At 39.7% G+C, this 15,919-nt stretch overlaps 1 protein-coding gene across 1 annotated transcript in view; it reads left to right on the plus strand.

The window, feature by feature from the left end:
- Nucleotides 1-6,767: 6,767 nt before the first annotated feature.
- cav1 (caveolin 1) overlaps nucleotides 6,768-15,919 on the plus strand; it is a 29,556-nt gene continuing 20,404 nt past the window's right edge. Inside the window, exons 1-2 of the mRNA XM_020919179.2 lie at nucleotides 6,768-7,034; nucleotides 12,869-13,036. Of these exons, the coding sequence (XP_020774838.1) occupies nucleotides 7,002-7,034; nucleotides 12,869-13,036 (201 nt within the window). The 5' untranslated portion in view covers nucleotides 6,768-7,001. The remainder of the gene's footprint in view (nucleotides 7,035-12,868; nucleotides 13,037-15,919) is intronic.

Genomic DNA, 15,919 nt, shown 5'->3' on the forward strand with positions numbered 1-15,919 from the left:
CAAGTTCATGTTAAAACATTGTGTTGAAATTGTATTTTTCTTAAAGTTTCAGTTTGTTCATAATATTATAATATTATAATATTTTGTAAAAGAAAGAGTTCATCAATTAAAAAAGAATTCTGTAATAGATTTGCTTTTCTCTGTACAAATATTTGAACTTGATCTGATCCGGCCCCTTTGGGATCAAAGTAGGTTGGATACAGCCCCCGGACCAAAATGAGTTTGACACCCCTGCTTTAGAGGAAGGAAACTCGTTCATGCAACACAGTTGACATTTTCACTGTTTTAATGATTAAAATGTTTGTGTTTCATAAGAACTTTGCACAAGAAGTGGTTTAACAAAGACTTTTAGGTTACGTTCAGACTGCAGCCTGAAGTGACCTAAATCAGACTTTTTGGCCCCTATGCGAACTGTATCTGATCTTTTAAGATCAGTCTGAATGACACAGATCCGATTTTTTCAAATGCGACCCAGACCACTTGGATATGTGCTCCTAAAACAGATACATATCTGATCTTTTGACAAGCGACTTCAGTCTGAACGGTCAGGTCACATTCATCCCACCTACACGTCAGGCTCGGAGTCTAGTCAATGGAGGGAAAGTGAGGTTAGCAAGTGAATTAATATTTTGGGGGGATTGTTGTATTCAGGTCAAATTGGAGGGATCTTATCTGAACCAGGTGATTTTTAAAATGCTTGCCAAAGAAATGTCCATGTGTGGCTACAGGCGGTCCTGGCTCCAATGTCAATGAAAAATAAAAAGCCTGCGAGTCAAAGACAAGGTGGCTAAAAACTCAAACAAACGAAGCGGCCGTGGACGTGTAAACTGTCCATTTTACCAAGAACTGGACCATATTTTGGGAGACAAGTCCAGTGTTTAGGCAACTTCTGTAAACACTGAACACGCTCGCTGCAGGTGCCCTTTTGGGGAGTTTGAAGTTCACACTGGAGATCACATACAAGTCAGATTTAATAGGAAATGTGAACGACCTCGCAAAAAAGTCGGATTTCACAAAAAAAATCCAAACTGAGCATTAAGCCCTGCAGTCTGAACGTAGCCATTATTTTTATGGAAACATATCAAATCAATTTGAAATATATCATATCAAATTGAAATTGCACTGTATTGAGATATATATCGTATCATGGCTTATGTATCGAGGTGTGTATCGTGTCAGCAACTTCTTAATGATACCCAGCCCTACTCATGAGGCTTGCAGTTATGGGGCAAATTTGGAGCAGAGTTCCATATTAAATAGGAATAGGAATTGATCTACTGACAAAATAGTGAAATAAAAAGAGCAGGATCATGAAGAGAGGGTTAATATTACATTTTAACGGTCTGTTTACACGAGAACGCTTGCGGGTATATACGACAAACTATTTTATGCCTTTCATTTAGATGGTGACAGCGTTTTTGGGGCTTAAAAATGCAAAAATCTGAAAAAACCCTCTAGAGTAAAATAGTTGAATACGCTCCACCGTAGCATTTCAGTCTACATTGCCCAAGACGCAAAACTCTGGTCAGATCTGCTCACGTTGCGGACGCTTTTACGTCACATACATCACCACCTAGCGTCACCACCTAGCCGCCCAGCATGCATACCCAATCAAATTCCACACACTTTTACGTCATGATATGCATGAAAATTTCCTCCTGAAAATGCTCGCCTAAATAGATAAATGGAATAAAAATTAATAAAAAGACGAAACGCTACTTTTGCGTCTTGTTCAGACCGTCATCATATAAACCTGGCCTTAGACCAAAAATGAGAAACCGAAGTGAATTGGAGCCAGAGTCGATGGAGCCGGAAGTGCCCCCATGCTCACTTCCTATTGGCAACCATTTATAAATACAGTCTATGTTTATGCCTAAGTGGATTAAGTGCAAGTTATATTTTTAGATTTAACGCCATTCTGTGAAACATTCCAGTCAAAACTATAAAATCTACATGGAGATAAGCAGACAGCAAACCAGAAAAGTTACACGGTGCATCTTTAACATACTTGAACTCTGCTTATCAGAGTGTGTGTTTATTACTGTCATATCTCCGGCTCTGTGGCTCCGCTCCAGTGACAGTCAGTCAAAACCAGTCCTGCTTCTCTTCTTCTCTTTAACAGATAACTTTCTCAGAACAGCTTCGATGAAACAGTGAATGTGACATGACTAAACAGGTGAGAGGACAGGTGAGACGACAGGTGACGACAGGTAAGGTGAGACGGAGTTGAGGACAGGTAAAGTCTTGTCATTCTTATTATACATGCAAATATATTTACAATGAGAAGACTTCAAAAGTGCTCACCTCAGAATAAGGTCAAGGGTTTAAAGAAGTGTGTAAACAGGTTTTGTGTCATTTTAAAGAGGCATTATGCAACTTTTCTGCTGGGGGATCTGTCTCCATGGAGATGTTATTTTTGGAGTGGGTAGATCTGGCTCGTAATTTGTTGCCGTTACCTTTGTCTCCAAGGAGATACGTACATTTTAAAGGGCCCATCTCATGCAAAATAACTCTTTTCACATTGTATCTTCTGCACATAAACAAGCACAATTTGGGTTTTGGAACATCCATTACACAATATTTATGAAATTTATGATTTCTTGGAGCCCATCTCAATGAGGGAGGGGAAGGCAGAAGGTATAATTGGGCAAACTTGAATCCTATAATAATGTTAGATCAAATTAGGTCGTCATAATGTGTACAGGCGACTACTAAACATCAGTGGTCGTAATGACTGAGGTGTGAGGTGTAATCGCTATTTTGTTCTCGTGCAGAAGCATTGAAGACATCTCACTAGAATAAAAGTCTGTTGTTAGTATCAATGTAATATCGTAGGACTACATAACGTTTGTCAAACTAAAACAGGTATAACAAAGGAGATGACATGCAGATTGAAATTATATGTCGGATAATGCTCTTAAAAAATAAACACTGCAGCTTGCTTTTAGTTCTCTTCAGTGGTTTACTAGCGGTAAACTTACAGCTCTAGGATCAACATCACTGGACCCTGGTATCATGGGAACAGCATCCTTCTCCAAAGTGTCGCTTCTGCTTCGTTGTAAGTCCAGTTTTAAAATACCCGTAGTTCTCGAAGCAGTTCTCTGTGAGGTGTCGCTCGCAAACAAAAATATTCTTGGGGACCTTTTGTCTGTGTTCCCAGAAATAAACTCCAGTCACTTGCCTTGCTTCTTCTGTCGGCATGCTAAATAATTTCAACTTGCCATCGCAGCCAAATCTGCACTTTCTCCACTCACACACCGTCCTGCGTCTGCACCGTACAGGTTCTGTGTTATTTATCTTTATTTTTTGCTTCAAACACACTTTTTGTAACCATGTCCTCGTGGAGAAAGTGCGAATTTGGCTTCGTTGTAATTCCAGTTTTAGGACATGGTTACAAAAAGTGTGTTTGAAGCAAAAAATAAAGATAAATAACACAGAACCTGTACGGTGCAGACGCAGGACGGTGTGTGAGTGGGTGGAGGTGGGCGGAGGCGGTGGAGCAGGTGCGAAGCGTTTTCTGCTTCGTCAAACGCGTCATAGATGTATCTGCCGCGTCATCGTTGTTGCAGCTTTAATTCGTTGTCACGTGGGAGGGTGGCAGAAATACGCTGCAATTTGTTAAAAAAACGCAGAATCAATCTAAAAACCACTTCAGCGACATATACAAGGCCCACACATCACTCTTAGAAGGTAGAAAGCTCTGAAAAGTTGATTTTGCATGAGATGGGCCCTTTAATAATTGATACTTTGCAGCTGATACTAACTGTAGGCACTGCTCTGTCTGCGGCTTTGTTAGACTTTAATCTGAGCTTTATTTGAACACAATCTGACCAGAAAGAACTGCCAAAGTGCACCATCGGCTCCTCCAGCGACCTCAAATCGCTCACACACGCGCTACATTCGCAGGCAATGTGGGTGAAGTGTCTTGCCTAAGGACACAACAACAGTTTTAGACACCGACGCCCCACTGTGACGCTTGGAATTCCCAGCGGTCATCGAAGCAATAACCAAGCCCAGCCTAGATTTGATAAGGAGGTTTTTTTTAACAAGATTTAAAATTCCCTCCCTATCACTCCCCGTCTAATCTCCTCTCTCCTGAGTCTCTCACCTCTCACACTTTCTCTCCTCCCTCCCTCTCGCTCGTATGAGTTCTATCACTTTTGCTGTGAACGCTGCAGCTGGAGCAGAGTCAGAGGAATGTAAACAGACCAGACCCACCTGTGCTCGCAACAACAACTTTATACCGACATCAACTTTAACACACAATTAAACACAACAAGTTTACAGAGACACAAACTGCACTTCAATTCAGAGTTGGAAAGAAACTACAAAAACACAAGAAGAGCTGTTTAAAGGTGCCCTATGTTGCTTCTCTGGTAGGAGGTACTGCGGCCCCATTCTCGTCTCCATGGAGGGGTCATGTTTTACCTAGAATGGACCACAGCAGAACCTTAAGAACATGGTTTTGTTCAATTACAGGTGTTATTATTGCCAAAAACTGTATGTATTCTCACTGTGAGCTGCGTCGCCTCTCCGCAGATAAGACCTGGAAGTTTATTGACATACTGTAGACTAGACTTTGGTAATGAGATCATCACAGCTGCCCTGGGGAAACCCTGCACAACAAGATGGATTCTCATGATATCTGAGAGCTCACAAACTCACGAGAATCCATCCTGGAGTGCACCCGCTGAAAGGAGAATTGGGTGGATGGATGCACGTGTTGAAGTTTGTACAGAAGCCAAAGGCGAAACACCCAAGCAAACCAAAACAAACACGGTGACGCAAGAGACGTACTTCAGACTATTTCAGAAAGTGCAGAAGGTAAGAGCTTTGTGCATTTGTGGACAGGGAATATGCCTGTGCTTTTCTCTCAGCTGGATGTATCAAAAGTTTGATTTTTGACTTGTTCTGCTGTTGTGACACTTCGACCAATCAGATTCAAACAGTCGTCATGACACTCTGTATTTTCTGAGCCATTCCAGATTGATAAAGTGTAGAAGTCAATTCAGAGACCCATATCTCAGTCTAGTGCACTCTGGTGTAGACCTGGTTGTGTCTCTGGTCTCTGTCAATTAAACATAACACACTGTGTGTCACTATGCAAACCCAGAGAAACTATGGTAGTACAAACAGGAGCGTGTATGTAACAGGGACATCAGCTATTTTGAGTAAAACAATGCACTGCACAACCCAACATTTTACTACGTGACATTCTGTGGTAGCTTAGCGTTTAAACTTGAAGTTCCTGCTTTTACTACTCGTTTCAACCAAAGACATTTATACATCTAAATATGTCTATGAGTTCAGTGCTAACGTCAATGTACAACTCTTACTTTGACATAAAAGTTAGACCGGACGTTGACAGTTTCTTGAGGAAGGAGAAGAAGAAAACAGGAGGCGTTCCCGTTTAGGAAAGAAACACCCATTTATGTTCCACAAATCCGTGTATGATTCGTGCAAGTCGTTTTTCAATATAAAACCAAAAATAAGAAAACAAAATCACAACTGTTTTCTTCCTAATTTGTCTCCAAAACCAAAATGAAAAAACTGATAATATTTTGTTTTTTCATTTTTTGATTTTTATGTTTAAATGAATAATGGCTTAAACTGCAATGCTGGACTGAACCAGGACTCAACCAGGTCTGGGACCAGACCAGAACCAGACCGTGACTGAGACCAGGGCTTAAACCAGGACCAAACCAGGAGTGAGTACAGGACCAGACCGGGACCAGAACTACAACTGAGACCCGGACTGAGACCAGGAACAGGACCAAGACTGAGAACAGGACTGAGGCTGGACCAGACCAGAACCAGTCCGTGATTGAGACCGGGACTGAGACTGGGACCAGACCGTGACTGAAAATGGTTTAGTCCTGATTTAGTCCTGTTTTAGTCCTAATTCAGTCTTGGTTCAGTCCCTCATTGCAGTTTAAGTCCCCGAAACAGGAAACAGTCCATTATCCGTATTTTCCATTATTGATTTAAACACAAAATCAAAAAATGAAAAAACAAATCATTATCTGTTTTTTCATTTTGGTTTTGGAGACAAATAATGAAGAAAGCAGTTGGTGTTTTTTTGTTTGTTTTCTTATTTTTGGTTTTATATTGAGCAACGAATGAACGAATGATACACAGATTTCCGCCGACTGATGATATTTTAAGTCCTTACCTCACCTGGCCCTTTCTCTTTCCCTTCACCTGTCTTTTGTTCAGGCTCACTTTCAGATGCAGTAATGTAGATAGCATCTAGTGGTGATATGGGGGAATACATCAGTCTAATCACAAATAGGGACTGGCTCAGCTTAGTGCAACATCAATCCAATTCAGTTCTGACTGCTGAACAAAGAGATAAAAGTAATAAATAAAACATGGTCAACTTGAACAAAATTGTTTCGTTTGACTGAACATGCATTAATGACTCTTAACCTCTATAAACTTGTAGTGTTGGCTGGTGGATGTCACAATAACAATGGCTTAAAATGACTTGTCCCGACTGCACTGTAAAACCTCGCATTCTCCTGCCCTGGGCGCGGATCCGTGCCATTGGAAAGAATGTAGTGATGTTCTGTTCTTTTCCCCGTGTCTCCCTCTCCTCCTCTTCCTCCTCCTCCTACCCGCTCACCTCCACTCCCTCTCTCCCTCTCTCCTGCTCTTCTTCCCTCTCTCTCTCTCCCTCTCTCTGTTTACACTGCGGTGCTTCCCTGCGGCTACGTATTCCCCCACACCGGCTTTCCATGCGCCTTTTACGCCCACTTTTCCCCGAACACACCGCTCCCTGTACCCGGTCCAAACAACCTCATCACCCCCGACCTTCACTGCTCTCACACCGGTTCACTCTCCCAAAGCTCCCGGGTCTAGCGCGCTGCTCTAACCCGAGTTTCGCTTCCTGATTCCCGGCTGACAGAAGAGGAGTTGCCGGTGCCTCCCACTTCGCTCCGAGCGCTTATCCCGTCTCTTGTCGCCGTGTTTCTCCGCACTAAGCACCGTGGACGGGCAGTATGACAGGAGGGCTCAAAGATTCTGAACCCGAGGTAAATTTCAGCGCTCTTAAACCACTTTCCCCCACTTCTCTTTGCACTTTTTTCTTTCTCTCCGCTGTGGCACGCTTGTGAGGAATGTGTGAGCCCATTTAAAGCTGTTTAGAGAGTAGCTGTGAAATTGACCTGCAGGTTTACCAGCGTCTAATGACCGCTGAACTGTGCGCCTTTTACGCGTTGGAGAGATGGAGAGGTTTCGTGCGTAAAAGACGAGCGCGCACAAAACGCGTTCTGTTTGGCACGATTACACCCACTTATGGCGCACTTTATTTAATAGCAGCGTAGTCAGGGGAATATATTTACTTATTTAAACACAACGTTGGCTTTAAAGAGACAGGAACAGTTTTTTTTTTTAAATATTCGATTGGCTAAAAAAAAATACGTATTACGCTTTTACGCCTTTCCGATACATTGTCCAATCAGAGCACTGTATTACTATTATTTTCACTTTGAGTTGCCTTATATTATAGTGTAAGCAATACGATATAGGATTAATGTTAAAAAGACCCAGATTATATAGCAAATTAAAGGGTAACTGCACCGGCACACAGTTCTTGTTTTTAGTTATTTCCGAACTCTAATTACGCTTTCCAAATGAAACACTGATTATATTTTGGAGATGTTATCCTTATTTATCGTGTACTTTTTGGGACAGTGGCAGTTGACGTTTACTTCCCAGACTCCCTTGGGATAATGCCAGTTTTAGTTCATGGAAACCCGAACTTTCCTATGCTCTCATATAGTCCTCCATTCAGTCATTGGCTTTGGTTAATGTAATGAATTCACATGCAAAACACACGCAAATATAAAATGACACACGAAGGAACATGATTTTACTACAAGCAGCATTTGGCGTTTAACGAATAGGGTACATGTAAATAAGGTATTATTGCTTTCTTGGGATGTTCTGCAGTGTGGCATTAAAACTTAAAGCTCCTGTATTATCCAAAACTGACTCTTGTGAGCTTTGAACCATGTTATAATGTTGTTACCGCTTCCAAAACATACCTGGAGTCGCACATGTTTGAGTAATTTTATTAGTCCAAAGCTCAAAATGCTCTGGTCCAACTTGTGATGTCATGAAGTGGTCACTTTAAAGTTACGGTAACATTTTAACATTAGTTTGGGCAAGTCCAGGTCTCAAATCATCCAAATGACCGAAGCGAAATTAAAAAAAGAAATGAAGGTGTATGCAGTTTCAAAACACAGTGGAGCACTTCCTGTGTGACATCACAAAATGGAACAGTGTTTTTTTAGTCTATTCTTGAGAGAAAAACTCTAAAGCCAAAATATTTTCTGTAAATAAAACAAAACACAACTCCAGGTGATGAAGAAACATTATAACAGATAAACTCTTTTGCATTTATTTAATTACATGTATTTTTACTGATCAAGAATACACGCATACATGCACTTTGAGTGGGCTCGCCTCTCCACAGAGCTAATCTGTATAACCTGCTTGGTGTAACGTGCTTGTCGCCATGGTGACAAGTTTAATGCCACACTGAGGAACATGCAAAACAAGGCAATAACATCTTAGAAGCAGTGTACTGAAGTTACACAACGCAACTTTAATATTTGGTCACTTTTTTTTTTTTAAGTTACCTGCAACTGTGCGTCAGATGCCCTCCCATCCTCCTGTCCTAGATGGGGGCATCGTAAATGTCTCTAGTTAATCTGCAAATGTTGTTAACAATTTATATTTTTAGAAATTCATCGAAAATCAGACACTAACTAATGATGATTTGATTATTTAATGTCTAAATTTGTAGTTAAAGGTGCACTGTGGAACTTTTTGGGGGTCCGCTACTATGGAGACGCCATTGCTTATGTTCACAGTATGATATTAAACTTATATAAGATGCATTTATTTGATTATGGGTGTTTTCGTTGCTAAAAATGCCATTAGAAACATGTATTCTGACTGTGAGTGGAGTCGCCTCTTCACAGATCATACCTGTAACTTGCTCTAGTGGCTTGTTTCTATGGAGATACTTTGGAAAACTGGAGGTATTCATGGAGATAAGTAACTGGCAGGTTCTTTACCAGAAAAAAGTTGCACTTCGCACCTTTAATTATGCAAAAAAACATGTTTAAAAATGAAAAATAAAGTACAAAAAAATAAACTTTGAACGCACAAAATGACCATAACTCAGATGCAGGCTTGTGAAGGGTTAAACAGCACATACACACAGACTGACTGTAGTTTTCCATCGTCAGGTATTGTGGTGATGTCATGCATTCTTCTTGTTGCCTGGTTTCGGAAACTGACTGTAAAAAATGCGCAAGAGGAGCCACATTCTTAGTTTTAGTGTTGTTTCAGTGAATACTAAAACAAACCTTTATTTGAAACCTGATTTACGGGGCCATAGTTTTGCTAAGGGACATTTGCGTAACCATGGATACGCTCAGGATTCTAAGATTGGTTTTACTTTTATTTTAAAGGCGCCGTACCTGATTTTTACTCTTTGAAAAATGTGAAAAACAGAATTCGTTCAATGTAAACTGTTTGCAGAGGTCTAAAGTTATTCCTCAGAGCATTATTCACGGTGATGATTTTACAAGCGCTTTTCACAACTCTCAGAAACCAAAGCTAACGAAAACTAGAATGCTAACATGCACTTCCTGATTCTCGGATGATAAAATGCTTTCTAATTTTTGTCAAATACATGGGGGAAAAAAATCTGACACAGGGACAATGCTGTTAACAAACTCTCCAGTGTGAAATGTTTATATCCCCATTTTGTATCAATAAATATAGAATGCAAAATTAAAATATATGCATAATAAAAACTGTCAAAATACTAAATACTAACATGTTATATCAGTAAGTGACATTGGTATTATAAAGTGACTACTACTTCTGTTTTAATCCTGATTTAATCCTGGTTTAGTCCTGGTTTAACTTTGGTATAGTCCTGGTTTAGTCTTGGTATAGTCCTGGTTTAGTCTTGGTTTAGTGCTGGTTTATTCTTGGTTTAGTCCTGGTTTTGTCTTGGTTTAGTCCTAGTTTAGTCTTGGTATAGTCCTGGTTTAGTCTTGGTATAGTCCTGGTTTAGTCTTGGTTTAGTATAGTCCTGGTTTAGTCTTGGGATAGTCCTGGTTTAGTCTTGTTTTAGGCATGGTTTAATCTTGGTTTAGTTTTGGTATAGTCCTGGTTTAGTCTTGGGATAATCCTGGTTTAGTCTTGGTGTAGTCCTGGTATAGTCCTGGTTTAATCCTGGTTTAGTCTTGGGATAGTCCTGGTCCAGTTCAGATTTTGTATAGTCCTGGTCATAGACTGTATAAAGAAGTGGACTAAGGCAGTGTGATGTCACCTGTAGTGTATTTGGGTGTCTTGTGTCCCAGTACAGATACTATATATTGTATAAGCAGCTCTTGAGGTCAAAGTAAGTTTGCTGTACTGTCTGCTCCGATTCACAAAGCGTATTATTGTTTGTTAATCAGGAAGTGTGTGTTAGCACGCTAGTTGTTGTAAGCTTTACCATTTCTTGCAAAACTGTGCTCTGATGTTTGAAAGTTGTGCAAAGTGCTTATAAACTCATCGTGGTGAATAATTAGGATGCATAAATATAAGAGAGGAATAACTTTACCTCATCAAAAACAGACCTGGAGTTGTGCTTTTTTTTGTTTTATTCACATATTCGAGTAACCCTTTATTATTCTGCCTATGTCTGTCTACATCTCCAAAGCTCAAAATGCTCTGCTCCACCTTGTGATGTCATGTAGTGGTAGTTTTCAGCTCCTTTTACCTTTGGTTCAGTAGAGATTGGCAATGCGAAACCTAAAATCATCCGAATGATTCTAGTGTGTGGAGTTTAAAAACACAGTGGAGCACTTCCTGTATTACCACATGACATCACAAGGTGGAACTGGCTGTTTTCTATTTTAGAGAAGAACTCAGAAAGATGCAGGGTTTGTGTGTTAAATGTGTGAAAGAAATAAAACACAATTCCAGGTCTGTTTGTGATGAGGAAACAGTTTTATAACATAGATCAAAAAATATAATAGTAATCTAGGCCCTTTAAGACAGATAAAGCATTTTTATTGAGCGTAAATGATCTTAGCTCCTCCCTCAGGTTGCGACTGTGACCGGGCATGTTCACAGTAACATTACACAGAGAGATGGAACTCAGGCTCTGGCACAGGATGTCTACAGCTCCTTTTAAAGTTCAGTTCTGACTTGTCCTCCATTAGACACAAAAATACTCACATGAACAAGTGTGGAAGAGAGCCATGCTGTAACTACGGCAACACTGACAGTAAACGCCTCAAGTAAAAAAAGCTGCACGGTGTGAGTTTTGCGTCAGAGGGTCCACTACCGCTACCTGCTTGTTTCCATGGAGATGTTATTGCCTGGAATGTTCCACAATGCATTCAATTGCACAATTAAAGCTCCTATGATACGCAAAATTGACTCTTGTGAGCTTTTAAGCCATGTTATTATGTTTTTACTTTACTGAAAACATCCCTGCAGTCGTGTTTTGTTACATTCTCATATGTTTGAGTAATCCTGGATTATCAGGCTGTCTGCATCTCCAAAGATCAAAATGGTCCGTTCTACCTTGTGATGTCATGAAGCTGTAGTTTCCAACTTAACAGCTACATTTTAGATTTAGTTGAGTAGAGATCAGCGATTCCAGGGCTGAAATCATCCAAATGATACTAGTGAAGGTGTGTGGAGTTTAAAAACACACACTGGAGCACTTTCTGTATAACCAAATGATGACATCACAAGGTGGAACTAAGTGCTTACTGTTTGAGACAAGAATTTCACCAAAATATCCAGAGTTTGTGAGTTACACATGTGTGAATGAAACAAAACACAACTCCAGGACTGTTTGTGATGAGGAAACATTATAACAAAGATCAGAAAATAGTGTAATATGAGCCCTTTATGATCCGAATGAGAATTTAACAATCAAAGCAACTGCAGTTGAATATAAGATAGAAGTTTAGACATGTCATGGAGACAAGCAGTTAGCAGACCCTCCTCCAAAAAAGTTACATAGTGCACCTTTACTTGAATTTTGAAAGCTGCAGAGTTCCAATCTTTTTACATTTATTAAAGAGAAAACTGGATAGCAATTTGAGAAAGTATTGATACTGAAAAAGTCCATTCGCAGGACAGAAATGAACCTTTCCTGAATAATTTTAGAATAGACTAGTATACATAGACTAGTATAAGCCCATGGACCACTATGGAACCTATTGGACCTTTGAGGAATTACACAGATATAATGCCACATAGGAATAGAAAAGAAAGTACTATGATTTAATGTTAAAAAATGCCATTCTATTGTCTAAAAGAAAGAGTGTTTTGTATCATCACAGTGGTATCGTAATTGGTATTGAGTCTATTCCTTAGTACGGAATCAAGTTTGAAATTTTAGTATCTTAACAACACTGAAATAAATTAATTTTAAAAAGTAATAGATCTAAATAATGACTGAATGAATGGGGAGTAAAAAGGTAACATGGATTCACAACCGCCACTATACTGAAGCCTGTATTTTTACGCACGTCTTGGCACTTTTACGCACTGCCTTCTCTCTGTTACCAAACTTCTGTGTGTTAAGTGTGTATAGTAAGTGTGTATGTGGTGACGCCCCCTGGTGGTGCATCTGAGGGCGTGTCTCCAAACCTGACCCATCCCTGCTCCTCCTCTGCGCTCGTGCTCTGTGCTTCTGTAACCGTTATGCACACTACCCCACGCGCTCGGGTCGGGTCCATCTCTCCCTCCTCTCTCTCTCCTCTCTGTCTCTCTCCTCTCGCTTCTCTCCTCTCCTCTGTTCTGACTCTCCTCTCGCGTGTGCGCACTTTCACAGGAGTTTCTGCATTCGCCGTTCATCAGAAAACAAGGAAATATTTACAAACCCAACAACAAGGACATGGACAACGAGAGTTTGAACGAGAAGACGATGGAGGACGTGCACACCAAAGAGATAGACCTGGTCAACCGGGATCCGAAGCACGTGAACGACGACGTGGTCAAGGTACGTAACGCCAACCTGTTACATTTCTGTGCGTAAAAGTTGATCCAAAATTACGACCGGTTTCATTTCTGTGCGTAAAAGTTGATTCAAAGCTAAGATCCTAAATCTTAATCCGTCTTTTGGTTGTCATGTCCCCCGTCCCACTTATTTTGAGAATTTTAAAAGTGGATCTTAAATGACAATTACAAGAAATCAAATAAATCAAAACTTTTGGATGTACTGGCGTTGGCACGTATTGCTGTTCCAATATTTCTGTGCGTAACGATTGATGAAAACAAAAGAAAACAAAAAACATGATGCTATTGTAGGTATCATCGCTGAACTTAAATTTCATGTCACAATAAAACGCGTGTTTTTCTCTTTGTACGATTTTCATGCTATCCAAAACACTTTTACGCAATGTCACAACGAAGTATTGTGCGTAACGGGGTTAGAAGAATTATCCACTTAATTGTTTTATTGCCTGGAGAGTGTTATTGTAAATGGAAGCGGGAGGGAGAGAGTGTGCGTGCGATTTGGAGCTGTCAGAGGGAGAGGGACGCGCGCTTGGCTAGCTTTGCCGTATTAGGAGAGGAGACAGAAGCGCGGAGAGGAGAGACGGGGGATTACGAGGATAGACGCGCTTTGAAGACGCTTTTGGAGCTGTTACTTGTAACCACTGAAATGCTTGTTAGTTAAAATAGTTTTGCTTTGTAAACTGCATAATCTTCGTCATATATCTGTACTTAAAGGTGCTCTATGTAACTTTTCTGGGTCTGCTACCTGCTTGTCTCCAGAGATGTCATCGCTTTGCTGCAGCTTTAAACGTATTGTGAATTTAAAGTGCCCATATTACACTATTTCTGTCTACGTTATAATGTTGTTTCCTCATCAAAAACATATCTGGAGTTGTGTTTTGTTTCATTCGCACATGTTTAACGCACAAACCCTGCATATTTAGGCTCCTTTACTTCTTCTCTCAAACGGAAAACTCACTGTTCCACCTTGTGACGTCATGTGGTAATACAGGAAGTGCCTCAGTGTATTTTTAAACACACCTTCACTAGAGTCATTTGGAGGATGGATTTAAACTCTTGAATTGCCAGTCTCTAGTGAACTAAATGCAAAAGGTTCAGCTGTTAACTTGAAAACTATTGCTTGGTGACATCACGAGGTGGAACAGAGCATTTTGAGCCAGGGTTACTCAAACATGTGTGAATGAAACAAAACACAACTCCAGGTATGTTTTTGAAGAAATAACACCATTATAACATGGATTAAAGCTCACAAGAGTCAATTTTGCGTAAGATAAGATCTTTAATCACTTACATAACAATCAGTTACATCTCAAACGGGCGTACCCTCCTCCAGAAAAATTACATAGTGCACCTTTAAATACCAAAAAAAGAGTCAGGACTGTGGAGATGCAAGCACAACCAAAATGTTCAAATCAATATATTTTTTAGCTAAAATGTTACACACAGTGGTTTTAACTCCAGTGTGTTTTCCCACTGGAGCTGTATAAAGTTGTATCTTGTTTTAAAATAGAACATTTAAAGTAACAGTGTTCATCATTTGAATGTCCTGATAAAACCATTGAAGGAGGTTTGATTTTAAGAGCATCAGGACACTGCATTCTTTGGGATTCCCCGTAGACCGCTCTCCTCCCGCCCGATTTAGACTTGGCATAAGACATCATGAGACTCATGTATTCCCTGGCTACACATGCCATATGTGTTTATTATGAGGATATGTGTTTATTATGAGGATATGTGTTTATTATGAGGATATGTGTTTATTATGGGGAAATCAGTGACTTTATCAGTGGTGACAGAGAGCCCAAATGTGCACTCATGTAAGGACAGAGTTACTTCAGAATAATATTAGTCAAGTGGAAGTACGGACTAGTGGAAATGACTCCAGTAAGAGTAAAAAGTATTTGGGAATAGTATTATTCGAGTAAGAGTAACTTAAAGAGTAACTGTCTGGGAGCAACTTCTGATTTATAATTCAGGTTAATGTAACTGGAATCCATATAGTACTCAAGTAAGAGTACTGTTACACTATACAATGCAATATATTACTTAAGTAGGAGTACTGTTGCACTGATATATTACTCAAGTAAAAGTACTGTTATATGTGCAATAGATTACTCAAGTAAGAGTACTGTTACACTGTACAATATATTACTCAAGTAAAAGTACTGCTACACTGTACAATATATTACTCAAGTAAAAGTTCTGTTACACCGTACAATATATATATATATATATATATATATATATATATATATATATATATATATATATATATATACATATATCAATTAAGAGTACTGTTACACTGTACAATAGATTGCTCAAGTAAAAGTACAGTTACATGTACAATAGTTTACTCATGTAGGAATACTGTTACACTCTAAAATGTATCACTCAAGTGTGAGGTCTGAAAACTACTCTGAGAAGTACAAGTTTACTATAAAGTTACTCAAGAATGTCACAACTGCAATCTTCATTTCATTTTTTAGTTTTTGATTTCGTTTAAAATTTCGGAACACTTTGCAGAGGCAGAAGTTTGTAAAAGTTACATTTAAGGGAAGTCAACGTGGAATCTGGGGAAGTGGCTTTGATTTGGCTCGTAAAAAGTCTATTTCTGTAGCGTTCTGGTTACAAAGAGGATGGCGAGGGTGACTCATTCAAACTCTGGTATTTGTGGAATAAATTGTTAGTGAAATACATGTGTGCTTTTGAAAAACTCCCAGAAAAATGTTGGATGTTTGAAGTGGGCCGTGCCAAGTGGTACCAGTCTCACGCCCGCACAGCCTCTTCACTTTCAGCAGGTGGATCCAATCGCTGTGTATTTATCCTCTAGTCTCTTGTATGATGGATTGGGTCCCAGATTCTT

The sequence above is a fragment of the Boleophthalmus pectinirostris genome, unplaced genomic scaffold (genome assembly GCF_026225935.1).
Source record: "Boleophthalmus pectinirostris isolate CB_2022bp ecotype Guang Dong unplaced genomic scaffold, ASM2622593v1 HiC_scaffold_2, whole genome shotgun sequence".
Lineage (NCBI taxonomy): Eukaryota > Metazoa > Chordata > Actinopteri > Gobiiformes > Gobiidae > Boleophthalmus > Boleophthalmus pectinirostris.